General features: G+C 43.7%; 1 protein-coding gene across 3 annotated transcripts in view; it reads right to left on the bottom strand.

Moving 5' to 3' along the window:
• Positions 1-2,945: 2,945 nt before the first annotated feature.
• The window catches only part of nmral1.S (NmrA-like family domain containing 1 S homeolog), a 41,927-nt gene continuing 30,554 nt past the window's right edge, over positions 2,946-14,318 (bottom strand). For 2 of the 3 annotated variants that reach the window (XM_041578594.1, XM_041578593.1), the window contains exons 2-5: positions 4,784-5,022; positions 3,780-4,029; positions 3,383-3,573; positions 2,946-3,296 (exon numbers count right to left, since the gene is read on the bottom strand). In XM_041578594.1, the coding sequence (XP_041434528.1) occupies positions 3,117-3,296; positions 3,383-3,573; positions 3,780-4,029; positions 4,784-5,022 (860 nt within the window). In that variant the 3' untranslated portion in view covers positions 2,946-3,116. Of the gene's footprint in view, positions 3,297-3,382; positions 3,574-3,779; positions 4,030-4,783; positions 5,023-8,119; positions 8,250-14,318 lie in introns of those variants that run through there. The other variant, XM_018240668.2, reaches the window with a different exon arrangement.

Genomic DNA, 14,318 nt, shown 5'->3' with positions numbered 1-14,318 from the left:
AATTTGGATGTTCCTTTGGAATCTACCTCCCAACCAGACCTTCTGCTCAAGTCTTCAAAAGAGAAGAACAGTGTCTTGATGTTGTCAAGGCCACTCTCTGCACTAGAAGAGCCGAATTTCTGGGTTGAAAACCAGAAATTCCGCACTTAGTTGCCAGGAGCGGCATTTTTGCCGCCCCTGGCAACCAGGGGGGCACTGCACTGCCGTTTGAGGCGAGTGGTTCAACTCCCCTCATTGGTGGAGAGCCCCTGGGTTGAGTGGCAAGAAGAACAACTTGGCAGTAGATGGCGATGTTTCCCTCAACAATCCTATAGAGAGAGAAGATTAAATACATAAGAAACCCTACACAGTTTCCGGATCCATTTGCAAACCCTCAGTGTAAATTACCTCTGTAACCAGGGCTAATAAAATATGGTTAAGCAATATTGAGGAGGCCTTACAGAAGAAGAAATCCTTAATTTACCTTCATGAGGTACAGCTAGTCAATGACTGTTGTGCTGAGGCCTCTATGGATAACCTTAGATTGGCAACCAGAGGTATAAGCCTTGTGGTGGTGGCTCACAGATTCTTATGGCTTAGCCATTGCTTTGCAGATGCACCTTCTAAGCATAACCTTTGCTCGCTTCCCTTTGAAGAGGACCTCCTCTTTGGCCCTAAATTGGAGAAGCATACGGTTCTACTTTAGATCATTTTTAATTGGACTCATTTAAATAATGATGTTATTTGCGGTAAATGGATTTAAATAGCCGTTTGTTATGTCTGAATTCCATGCCTATGACTATGTATTGTGGATACGAAACGCGTCAGGATTTTGTATGTTTTTAATCTGCTGAAATAAAACCTTTGATTTTATACGAGTGGACTCATGGAGCGCTTGCCGATTTTTTATCTTCAAGTTCGGCTGGATATTCCTGACTTGATAATATTTAATCTTGCAGCCCTTTCCAGATGCATCACAGACTGGCTGTCAGGTACAGATAAATCCATTAATTGTAACACTGAATTATGTCTCGACAAGAAATATTCTAAAAGGTCTTCATAGGTGGTGGAACAAACACAATCTGGAGATTAAACAAAATCCCCTCTATGGAGACATTGATATTACTTGGAAATTGCTTCATAAACAATGTGGCACCAACTATCAATTTACCACTTTTCTTCCCCGTCAAAATGGAGGGGTTTGTCCTAAATTTATCAATCCTGAAATATTCCATTTCCGTGACTGTTCTAGTGGCGGAACTACTGGGGGAGCAGGGGGTGCGAGCGGGCCAGGACCCCCCGGCAGCTCACACGCCACTGACAAATGCGGCCAAATGCGGCCGTACGGAGGGGGGCGGGGCCCGGCTGCACGTCACGCACCAGGGCCCGCCCCCCTCTAGTGACGCTACTGCCTCCTACAATAACCCTGTCGTCAGAAACTGGAAAGGTGATGTCATTGAATGTAGATATTACATTAAGTGGCAGATTTACTAAGATTCAAACGGTAAATTTTAATTTTCACATTTTTTGTTCAAAACTCTCAAATTCGAATTTAAAACCACCGACTCAAATTTGATTTATCACACCTCAACCCTGGAAACAGTTCTATTTGACTATTCTATTCAATGGCAGAGGTCCGGTAACTATTTGAGATGTTAATAGTAGCGATGAGCCAAATATTTGCCAAGTTTCACTTAGAAAAGGACCCCCTATAGACTCCAATGGGTGGGAAAGAAAATTCTTGCACAAAGTTGAGGGTCTTTTTACGGAGGAAAACTGTGTTCGAATTTGATTCCAGTTGGGACTATTCTATTGAATTCTAGATGTTCTAATTTTTACATAAATAACATACCACTCAAATTGTGAATACAATCAAATTTATTAGAGTTTAAAACAAATTCACATTTATCAAAATGTTTAACTTTTGATAAATAACTCCCTAAATATGTCTTTTAAGTCCAACTGACATTAGTTGATCTTTTAAATATGAAGGGAACGTAAAAAATCCCAAATCCAATTACATTTTTTACAACAGCAGTAAGCAGGTCGATTTTTAAATATTGGATTAGCCTCGAAACTCCCAAAAAATGTGATGTTTTTAATTAGGGGTAAGGCACCTGGGATTTTCTGGATAACAGATCTTTCTGTAATTTCATATCTTAAGTCTACTAGAAAACCATTTAAACATGAAATAAATAGGCTGGTTTTGCCTCCAATAAGGATTAATTATATTTTAGTTGGGATCAAGTACAAGCTACTGTTTTATTATTACACAGAAAATTTGATTATAATTTGAAGATTTCTGGATAAGGGGTCCCATTATGTTCATATGGAAGTGTCAATTACAGAGCTGGTAGCAACACGTTTAGAAGTGATTACATGATAAAGTGGTCTCCTTATACGGATGTATTGTATTCAATATTATTGGGGTTTAATATTAACTCCAATAAAAATGATTGGAAATAAAAGAGCAGTGACCTTTGTCAGATCATCTCTGTAGGGTCAAGTCCCTTGTCCTGCCCTGGGGTCCAGCTTCTACATGAACTACTCTTTTCTGCAAAAGGTAAACCCTCCATATAAAACATTGCAGGAGAAAAGCTGAACAAACACAACGAGGCTTTATCTTCTTCAGAATGAAAAATGGCCCTTTGGGCTTTGTCCAGTCATTTATCCCAATTCTTCTTTGTGCACCAGTTAATATTGGGGGGCCTCATACAAAGGTAACCTGTAAAGTCAAGACAAACTTCAAGTCTAGAGATGTTGTTGATCTACTAGAACCAGAACCTCGAGGCCCGAGAACCTTTGGACTGTTGGCATCAGATTTGTAGATCAGTATTTCTCAGGCAATGGTAAGGACTTGTTTCAGCCCAAATTCTTTAAAATCTCCTATATGTTCCCCTTTAACCAATTGCTTGCTATAGTATAGACAGATATACAGTAGATACCAAGACAGAGGAGTAACCATCGATGAATAATATCTTTATTTATAGAAATAGGAGTTAGTTCTGGCCTTCTGGGTGAGCTCTACCAAGTAATGTACCTTACAGAATATAACGTTTCACAATAAGTGGGACAGTTATCTCATGAATAAATGGAAACCCAGGAGAATCTGCTGGAGAAGGCAACCAAGTCCTTTGCTACAGGTCTTTAAACCCATCTTTGTTCTGCTGCATCCACTCTGCAAACTTCTTGGCTTTGGGGTTGAGCTCAAGTGTAAGGTCCACATTCCGGTTTGGTTTCATCTGGTAGAACTCAAACATATTGGCCAGTTCTTGTGCTGCAGGGAATCCCAAGTTCCTGTAGGCATCTAGGGAGATCTGTAGGGCAGAAGAGTAAGGTTTAGGCCTGGATCTCATGGGATAGAAAGATCACTGTGATACATCAATGGACCAGTCATTCTCACCTTGGCATCTTTGATGGTTTTGCCAGTGACCTTGGACATGATGTCAGCGTACTGAGCCACCGTCAGCTTGTCTGTGCTGAGCCCAATGTCCTTCCCTATGTACTTGGCTGGGCACTTCAGGATACTGGCAACCACTGGCCCCAGATCTGCCACGGACATCCCATCCAGCAAGATGTCTCCCATAGGGATGGCTGGAAACAATACACAGGTTTAATGCCCTGGCAAGAGGAAAATAATGTCCCCCACCCGGGAACCCTCAAGGGAAGATACCTCAAGCTTAAAGATTAACCAGCAGGAGACTGAGCTACCCCTACAGCAGTTGCCTAGATATAGATATACATGATGATGTACATAACATTATGCAAATGATGCACCAAATGAACCCCAAACTCCATACCAAGATTGTAGGACTCCCCGTCACTCGCTTTTGTTGGCCTGAAGAAGGTCTGCAGGTTTTCAAAGTAGCTGGGGAGTCTGACGCTGGTCATGGGGACCCCGATAGCTCGGAAGTACTCCTCCACCTCTCCTTTGCCATCAAAGTGCAGCACCTCCAGCTTTCCCCCCGTCAGCTTCTTCACATTCTCCAGCCCACTAAAGACCACGTGCTTCAGGCCCAGGCGTTTGCTCATATCTGCGATCCGTTTCCCCTGCAAAACAAGAATTGTATGAGGGGCTCAGTAATGGGAGACTCCCAGAATCCCAACCAACAGTAGCAGCTGTGCCTTATGGGTGAGCAGTGCCATATTGTTTCATTAGACAGTACCAGTATGAGGGTAGATTAGATCAGGTCTCACTTCAGTGGGACAACCAGGATTGTTAGGTAGATGTGTTAGACCCAGATCATTTAAGGCACAGAGGGCCCAAACATGACTGGTATATAAAGCCAATACTGGGAATACTGGTGGGATTACATGGTGGGTAGGTACATAAATCAGATACAGGGAGTGCTGCTGGGAGTTGTATGAGTGGGTGGAGTTACATGGTGGGTAGGTACATAAATCAGAGACAGGGAGTGCTGCTGGGAGTTGTATGAGTGGGTGGAGTTACATGGTGTGTAGGTACATAAATCAGATACAAGGAGTGCTGCTGGGAGTTGTATGAGTGGGTGGGGTTACATGGTGGGTAGGTACATAAAGGAGATACAGGGAGTGCTGCTGGGAGTTGTATGAGTGGGTGGAGTTACATGGTGGGTAGGTACATACATCAGATACAGGGAGTGCTGATGCGAGTTGTATGAGTGGGTGGAGTTACATAGTGGGTAGGTACATAAATCAAATACAGGGAGTGCTGCTGGGAGTTGTATGAGTGGGTGGAGTTACATAGTGGGTAGGTACATCAATCAGATACAGGGAGTGCTGCTGGGAGTTGTATGAGTGGGTGGGGTTACACAGTAGACATTACCTGCTCAATCTCTTTGTCTTTGTTAAAATGTTCCCAGAAATTGGTGACAACAAAGGCAGAATGTGCCCCGGTCAGTGCCGACTCCAGGCTGGTCTCATTGTCCAGATCGGCACACACCACCTGGGCTCCGGCTGTCTTTAGCTGAACGGCCGCTGCTTTGTTGATGTCCCTTGTTATTGCCCTCACTGTGTAACTGCCATCGGCCAGCAGGGCGGCAGCAACTGATCCCCCCTGAGCACCTACAGGAAACACATGGAGCGTCACAGAGGCAACTTGGGGGACACCAAGCCCGGGAAGCCCATAATACCCCATCATACCCTGTAATACCCCATCATAGACCATCATGGACCATCATAGCCTGTAATACCCCATCATAGCCTGTAATACCCCATCATACCCTGTAATACCCCATCATAGCCTGTAATACCCCATCATAGCCGGTAATACCCCATCATAGCCTGTAATACCCCATCATAGACCACCATACCCCATCATTGCCTGTAATACCGCATCATAGCCTGTAATACCCCATCATAGCCTGTAATACCCCATCATAGCCTGTAATACCCCATCATAGCCTGTAATACCCCATCATAGCCTGTAATACCCCATCATAACCTGTAATACCCCATCATAGCCTGTAATACCCCATCATAGCCTGTAATACCCCATCATAACTTGTAATACCCCATCATAGCCTGTAATACCCCATCATAGCCTGTAATACCCCATCATAGCCTGTAATACCCCATATAGCCTGTAATACCCCATCATAGCCTGTAATACCCCATCATAGCCTGTAATACCCCATCATAGCCTGTAATACTCCATCATAACCTGTAATACCCCATCATAGCCTGTAATACTCCATCATAGCCTGTAATACCCCATCATAGCCTGTAATACCCCATCATACCCTGTAATACCCCATCATAGCCTGTAATACCCCATCATAGCCTGTAATACCCCATCATAGCCTGTAATACCCCATTATAGACCACCATATCCCATCATAGCCTGTAATACCCCATTATAGACCACCATACCCCATCATAGCCTGTAATACCCCATCATAACCTGTAATACCCCATCATAGCCTGTAATACCCCATCATAGCCTGTAATACCCCATCATAACCTGTAATACCCCATCATAGCCTGTAATACCCCATCATAGCCTGTAATACCCCATCATAACCTGTAATACCCCATCATAGCCTGTAATACCCCATCACAACCTGTAATACCCCATCATAGCCTGTAATACCCCATCATAGCCTGTAATACCCCATTATAGACCACCATACCCCATCATAGCCTGTAATACCCCATCATAGACCACCATACCCCATCATAGCCTGTAATACCCCATCATAACCTGTAATACCCCATCATAGCCTGTAATACCCCATCATAGCCTGTAATACCCCATCATAGCCTGTAATACCCCATCATAGCCTGTAATACCCCATCATAGCCTGTAATACCCCATCATAGCCTGTAATACCCCATCATAGCCTGTAATACCCCATCATAGCCTGTAATACCCCATCATAACCTGTAATACCCCATCATAACCTGTAATACCCCATCATAGCCTGTAATACCCCATCATAGCCTGTAATACCCCATCATAGCCTGTAATCCCCCATCATAGCCTGTAATACCCCATCATAGCCTGTAATACCCTATCATAACCTGTAATACCCCATCATAACCTGTAATACCCCATCATAGCCTGTAATACCCCATCATAGCCTGTAATACCCCATTATAGCCTGTAATACCCCATCATAGCCTGTAATACCCCATTATAGCCTGTAATACCTCATCATAGCCTGTAATACCCCATCATAACCTCTAATACCCCATCATAGCCTGTAATACCCCATCATAGCCTGTAATACCCCATCATACAGGAAGGGCAGGGTGTCAGGGCAAGAGCCAGGCTTAGTAACAACTTGGTACAGAGTAACCACTGGAAGCCAATCAGCAATGACTTGTCACATGACTGTACAAATGTTAGGAATTCTATATCATGTGTGTGTGTCATTATCACATATACAATATATACAATACACACACACACACACAGGACTAACACAATAAGCAACCGTTTCACTTGAATGTGACATGAGAAAACATTTAACTAAACAGTTACACAAATAAAATGATGTGATTGGTTGCTATGGGGAAGTGTCCCGCAGCAGCAGTGCATTGTGGGTAAGTGTTTGCAGGTAATTATTCTTATTAACGAGCCATTTCTGGCACATTAGTGAGTGGGGCTCCTTGTGTAAAGTCCATATGTGTAATAAGTAGCACAGAGTATGCCGAGGTGCTGTAACCCATGGCAACCAGGAAAATCTTTGTTCACTACAGGTAATTGCAGCCTGTGTCCCACCCCTTTACTCTCAGCCACATATTGAATCCACGTTGTGTAATTAGTGATGGCGCTGCAGCCTGAGCTGGATTATGTGCAGCCATGCACTGTGGATTCAATATGTGGCTGATAGTAAAGGGGTGGCAGCTGTATGGCAGGTTAGTGTGTGTCAGACAATAGTGAGTGTAATAGTGAGTGGAATAGTGAGTGTATGGCAGGTTAGTGTGTGTTAGGTCATAGTGAGTGGAATAGTGAGTGGAATAGTGAGTGGAATAGTGAGTGGAATAGTGAGTGGAATAGTGAGTGTATGGCAGGTTAGTGTGTGTCAGGCAATAGTGAGTGTAATAGTGAGTGTAATAGTGAGTGTATGGCAGGTTAGTGTGTGTTAGGTCATAGTGAGTGGAATAGTGAGTGGAATAGTGAGTGGAATAGCGAGTGTATGGCAGGTTAGTGTGTGTCAGGTCATAGTGAGTATAATAGTGAGTGGAATAGTGAGTAGAATAATGAGTGTAATAATGAGTGTAATAGTGAGTGTAATAGTGAGTGTATGGCAGGTTAGTGTGTGTCAGGTCATAGTGAGTAGAATAGTGAGTGGAATAGTGAGTGGAATTGTGAGTGTATAGCAGGTTAGTGTGTGTCAGGTCATAGTGAGTGGAATAGTGAGTGGAATAGTGAGTGTATGGCAGGTTAGTGTGTGTCAGGTCATAGTGAGTGGAATAGTGAGTGGAATAGTGAGTGTATGTCAGGTTAGTGTGTGTCAGGTCATAGTGGGTGTAATAGTGAGTGGAATAGTGAGTGTATGTCAGGTTAGTGTGTGTCAGGTCATAGTGAGTGTAATAGTGAGTGTATGGCAGGTTAGTGTGTGTCAGGTCATAGTGAGTGGAATAATGAGTGTATGGCAGGAGTATGAGATGAGAGTGTTAGTGAGTGCACAAACCCCCCCCCTGTATCACTCACCTGTGGCCCCAAACACTGTAACAATTCTTGGTGCAGCCATAGTGCAGAGACGCAGTGAGACTGGAACCCCAGGGCTGAATTTATACAGTGGGTGCTGCCCCTCCCCCATATGAGGTGTCACTGTGACTCAGCACAACACAGGGGGGCCCACCTATTTACTAAATACAGTCCTGCTGACTCACCCCAACTCACACTCATTCACTGACTCAATGCTGCAGCCTGAGCTGGATTATGTGCAGCCATGCAGTATGGATTCAATATGTGTCTGATAGTAAAGGGGTGGCAGCTGTATGGCAGGTTAGTGTGTGTCAGGCAATAGTGAGTGTAATAGTGAGAGTAATAGTGAGTGTATTACAGGTTATTGTGTGTCAGGCAATAGTGAGTGTAATAGTTAGTGTAATAGTGAGTGTATGGCAGGTTAGTGTGTGTCAGGCTATAGTGAGTGTAATAGTGAGTGTAATAATGAGTGTATTACAGGTTATTGTGTGTCAGGCAATAGTGAGTGTAATAGTTAGTGTAATAGTGAGTGTATGGCAGGTTAGTGTGTGTCAGGCTATAGTGAGTGTAATAGTGAGTGTAATAGTGAGTGTATGGCAGGTTAGTGTGTGTTAGGCAATAGTGAATGTAATGGTGAATGTAATAGTGAGTTTAATAGTGAGTGTAATAGTAAGTGTAACAGTGAGTGTATGGCAGGTGATAGTGAGTGTGATAGTGAGTGTATAGCAGGTTAATGTGTGTCAGGCAATAGTGAGTGTAATAGTAAGTGTAATAGTGAGTGTATGGCAGCTTAGTGTGTGTGTCAGGCAATAGTGAGTTTAATAGTGAGTGTATGGCAGGTTTGTGTGTGTTAGGCAATAGTGAGTGGAATAGTGAGTATAATAGTGATTGTATGGCAGGCTACTGTGTGTCAGACAATAGTGAGTGGAATAGTGAGTGTATGGAAGGTTAGTGTGTGTCAGGTAATAGTGAGTGTAATATTGAGTGTATGGCAGGTTAGTGTGTGTCAGGCAATAGAGAGTGAAATAGTGATAGTAATAGTGAGTGTATGGCAGGTAATAGTGAGTGTAATATTGAGTGTATGGCAGGTTAGTGTGTGTCAGGCAATTGAGAGTGTAATAGTGAGAGTAATAGTGAGTGTATGGCAGGTAATAGTGAGTGTATGGCAGGTTAGTATGTGTCAGGCAATAGTGAGTGTAATAGTGAAAGTAATAGTGAGTGTATGGCAGGTTAGTGTGTGTCAGGCAATAGTGAGTGTAATAGTGAGTGTAATAGCGTGTGTATTGCAGGTTAGTGTGTGTCAAGTAATAGTGAGTGTAATAGTGAGTGTATGGCAGGTTAGTGTGTGTCAGGCAATAGTGAGTGTAATAGTGAGTGTGATAGTGAGTGGAATAGTGAGTGTAATAGTGAGTGTATGGCAGGTTAGTGTGTGTCAGGTGATAGTGAGTGTAATAGTGAGTGTGATAGTGAGTGTGATAGTGAGTGGAATAGTGAGTGTGATAGTGAGTTGAATAGTGAGTGTGATAGTGAGTATAATAGTGAGTGGAATAGTGTGTGTAATAGTGAGTGTAATAGTGAGTGTGATAGTGAGTGGAATAGTGGGTGTATGGCAGGTTAGTGTTTGTTGGGCAATAGTGAGTGAAATAGTGAGTGTGATAGCGAGTGTAATAGTGAGTGCATGGCAGGTTAGTGTGTGTCAGGTGATGGTGAGTGTAATAGTGAGTGTAATAGTGAGTGTAATAGTGAGTGTATGGCAGGTTAGTGTGTGTCAGGCTATAGTGAGTGTAATAGTGAGTGTAATAGTGAGTGTATGGCAGGTTAGTGTGTGTCAGGCAATAGTGAATGTAATGTTGAGTGTAATAGTGAGTTTAATAGTGAGTGTAATAGTGAGTGTAACAGTGAGTGTATGGAAGGTGATAGTGAGTGTAATAGTGAGTGTAATAGTGAGTGTATAGCAGGTTAATGTGTGTCAGGCAATAGTGAGTGTAATAGTGAGTGTAATAGTGAGTGTATGGCAGCTTAGTGTGTGTGTCAGGCAATAGTGAGTTTAATAGTGAGTGTATGGCAGGTTTGTGTGTGTTAGGCAATAGTGAGTGTAATAGTGAGTGTATGGCAGGCTAGTGTGTGTCAGACAATAGTGAGTGGAATATTGAGTGTATGGAAGGTTAGTGTGTGTCAGGTAATAGTGAGTGTAATATTGAGTGTATGGCAGGTTAGTGTGTGTCAGGCAATAGAGACTGAAATAGTGATAGTAATAGTGAGTGTATGGCAGGTAATAGTGAGTGTAATATTTAGTGCATGGCAGGTTAGTATGTGTCAGGCAATAGTGAGTGTAATAGTGAGAGTAATAGTGAGTGTATGGCAGGTAATAGTGAGTGTAATAGTGAGTGTATGGCAGGTTAGTGTGTGTCAGGCAATAGAGAGTGTAATAGTGAGAGTAATAGTGAGTGTATGGCAGGTAATAGTGAGTGTAATAGTGAGTGTATGGCAGGTTAGTATGTGTCAGGCAATAGTGAGTGTAATAGTGAGAGTAATAGTGAGTGTATGGCAGGTTAGTGTGTGTCAGGCAATAGTGAGTGTAATAGTGAGTGTAATAGTGTGTGTATGGCAGGTTAGTGTGTGTCAGGTAATAGTGAGTGTAATAGTGAGTGTACTAGTGTAGTGTAGTGAGTGTAAAAGCAAGTGTAATAGTGTAATAGTGAGTGTGATAGTGAGTGTATGGCAGGTTAGTGTGTGTCAGGTGATAGTGAGTGTAATAGTGAGTGTAATAGTGAGTGTATGGCAGGTTAGTGTATGTTAGGTGATAGTGAGTGTAATAGTGAGTGCATGGCAGGTTAGTGTGCGTCAGGTGATGGTGAGTGTTATAGTGAGTGTAATAGTGAGTGTAATAGTGAGTGTAATAGTGAGTGTAATAATGAGTGTATGGCAGGTTAGTGTATGTTAGGTGATAGTGAGTGTAATAGTGAGTGCATGGCAGGTTAGTGTGCGTCAGGTGATGGTGAGTGTAATAGTGAGTGTAATAGTGAGTGTAATAGTGAGTGTAATAGTGAGTTTATAGCAGTTTTTTTTATATTCAATTTTTAAATCTGACATGGGGCTAGACATATTGTCAATTTCCCAGCTGCCCCAGTCATGTGACTTGTGCTCTGATAAACTTCAGTCACTCTTTACTGCTGTACTGCAAGTTGGACTGATATCACCGAGGGGGTGCTTTCCCCCCCCCAGCAGCCAAACAAAAGAACAATGGGCAGGTAACCAGATAGCAGTTCCCTAACACAAGAGAGGTTGTGTGGAGGGTGTGATCTGTTTGCTGTGTTTTCTCCCAGGCCCTTGCGGGTCTGGGGGGTTAGTTTTCTCATTTATTTTTTCCTTTTCTTTTTTTTTCTTTTTTCCCCCCCTTAAGTTTATTTTTCTGCAAAGCTACCCCCTCCCCATCACCCCTTTAGCCCCTCTTCTATCATGAAGAAGAAGGGAGCCTTGCCTTCAAGCCGTGTGCTGAAGACCCGGTTGGGTTCTAGCAGGAGGACTGCCACTTCCAATATGGCAGAGCTTGTGGAGAGTGCTGTTGTAAGCAAGCCAAAGCTGACACTGGCTACAGATGAGACTCTGATGGAAAGTGATGGCTTTGCCTACGGTGAGGCCCAGGAGAGTCTTGAAATGGATGCTGCGCTGGAGCAGGGAGCTGGAGTTGGAGTATCTGCGGGGAGCTGTAGAGCTGCAACAAAGGCAACCTCAAAAGCCAGTGCTGAGACTGCTGGGAATGGCAGTATGGAGTCTGGTGTCTGGCCGCTGATGCTGAGGAGCCAGGTTGCTACATTGCACTGGAAGTGGCTGAGAGTTCTCTCAGAGACAGCATGGAGTTAAAGCATTCTCCGATGGAGGCAAGAAATGAGAGGCCGGTGAGTGAGGGGATAGTGGGAGCAGAGACTGTGCTACCAGGTGAGGGGGAGGCTGAAGTAGAGACTGCACTGACCAGTAATGGAGGGACTGTCATACAAACTGCATTGCAAGGTGCTGGTGATACTGGTGCAGAGACTAGAAATAAAGGCAAAGCTGGAGCAGAGACTGTCATAGAATATGAGAAGATCATTAAATCTCTAAGAGACTTAAAATGTTTGGAGGGTAAACAGATTTCTCTGACTAAAGGCATTGACTCTCTGATTCAACAGCTGAACCTGCTAACTGGGGAAAGCAGAGGCAAGGCTATAAGGGAATTGGCTTTTGTAAACAAGGAGTTGGAGGAGACTGACCTGCAAATGAAAGACATTTTAGACTATATTGAGCCATGGAAAGAACTTTATGATAATAAAAAACGCTTTGAGGAGATGCGGGGGGGTGGAGGAAATGTTGCATCTGTGAGAATAACGAAAGTTACAGAGTTGCTAAAGGAAACTGTTTCAATGCAAAGTTCTCATGCAAATATTTCTGTTTCTGTGGGTCAGTGTACAGGCTCAGGTGAGCTGAATAATCCACTAAATGGCAGGGGGAGGGGCAGCTGGGAGGGAGGGGCTGCAGGCAGGTGAGGGAGCAGCAAGGTGTTTCTCTGCCTGGGGGGTCTCAGTGCAAGTGCTCCAGGTATATCTGCAGTGGGAAAGGGGGCAAATGCTTCATCTGGAGAGATCACAAATGTTACACAATTGCTTAAGGAAAATGTCCCTATGCCAAGTTCTGATGTTAATGCTGCTGTTACTTTGGATCATGATACTGGCTTAGGTGGCTTGCATGATGAAGTGAATGGGATGCATGGTGGGGGGAGGCGCAGCTGGGAGTGAATGGCTGCAGGCAGGTGAGTGCAAGTGAGAGTGAGCAGCAAGGTGTCTCTCTGCCTGGGGGTCTTTGTGCAACTGCTTCAGGAATATCTGTTGGGAGAGAGGGGGCAAATGTGTGAGGGCAAAAGCGTCTGTCTGATGTGAATGAAGATGAGGAGTTAGAGGAAGATTTTGACAAAAGAAGGAACGTGGTTAAAATCAAATGGGTGAAAGAGAGGGAGGAATTTCCAGGCCGGCGCTTTGTGGCAAGAAATTTGATTAAGGGACTTATGGGATTTACCCCTGCTGATGTGTTTGCCCTGCTAAGTATCACTGACACTGAGTTTGATCTAAGTTACAGCCACAGGGGCTGGAGGAATTCTGGAGATTGTACCATCTGCACAAAGGGGACAAAGGAGTGGGAGGGTTTCAGAGTAACACCCGTCTCTAAGCCACAAACTCACCATAATGTCACCATAATCATGAAAAGTATGTCTGTGCCCCCAGAAGACATTGTCATGTGGCTAAAGCGGCAGTGCACTGTGTTGTCTCCCCTAGTCAAGATATATGATGAGGAGGATTTCTGGGTGGGGGGGTACAAGGTCCAAGTAAAACTGAATTCCCAGGGGTATGTTCAGCAGCACTTGCCAAATTCATTCTTTATTGGTAAGAGCAGGGGTGTGTGCTACTATGTTGGGCAGCCAAAGCTGTGCTTTAAATGTGGCTCAAAATCCCATTTTGCAGGGAAATGTACTGTACAAAAGTGTACTTTCTGTGGGGAGATTGGGCATCCCAGCAAAGAGTGTGTGAATAAGATCAGATGCAATCTGTGCTTGAGGGAAGGCCATGCTTATAGGGACTGCCCAGAGGCCTGGCACAACATAAAGAAGTCCTGCCCAAACATAGAGGAGTAAATGAGCAAAAAACTTTCTGAAGCTGTTCCCTCTGTATTAAGTACTGAGCGTGTGCTGGGTGCTGGGGAGAAGGAAGCTACGGTGCCCATTCAGAAGAGAACGGAGGGTGGGGGAACAAAAAAGGTACAAAGAGACACACGTGCCCCTGCAAAGAGTAGTCGGGTGGAAAACTGTGGGTAAAGATGGGAAAAAAGCATGGGAGGCATATGTAGCATTACTATCCAGAACCATGCTATCATTTTATATATTTACTATAACACATAACTGTAAAATAAAGACTCAAGAAAAATGTAGTATATGATGGAGAATGGCCGCAGCGTTTATTAACACAAAATGTTCAAACATTTCCAGAAATTAATATTACCTTAATTTCACCTAGCCAGCCTTGTACATAAAACAAACATAGGCTGCCAAAAATTATAAGTTGGCTCAGCCATATATACTAGCCAAGAGCCCCCAATAAAACAAATCTCCATATTCTCCACGCCAAGACCATTTAATTCCTTAAATTGGTCTTGGCCATCCTCCATCTCAAACATG

The sequence above is a fragment of the Xenopus laevis genome, chromosome 9_10S (assembly GCF_017654675.1).
Source record: "Xenopus laevis strain J_2021 chromosome 9_10S, Xenopus_laevis_v10.1, whole genome shotgun sequence".
NCBI lineage: Eukaryota > Metazoa > Chordata > Amphibia > Anura > Pipidae > Xenopus > Xenopus laevis.
This window is presented reverse-complemented; position numbering and strand designations above follow the sequence as displayed.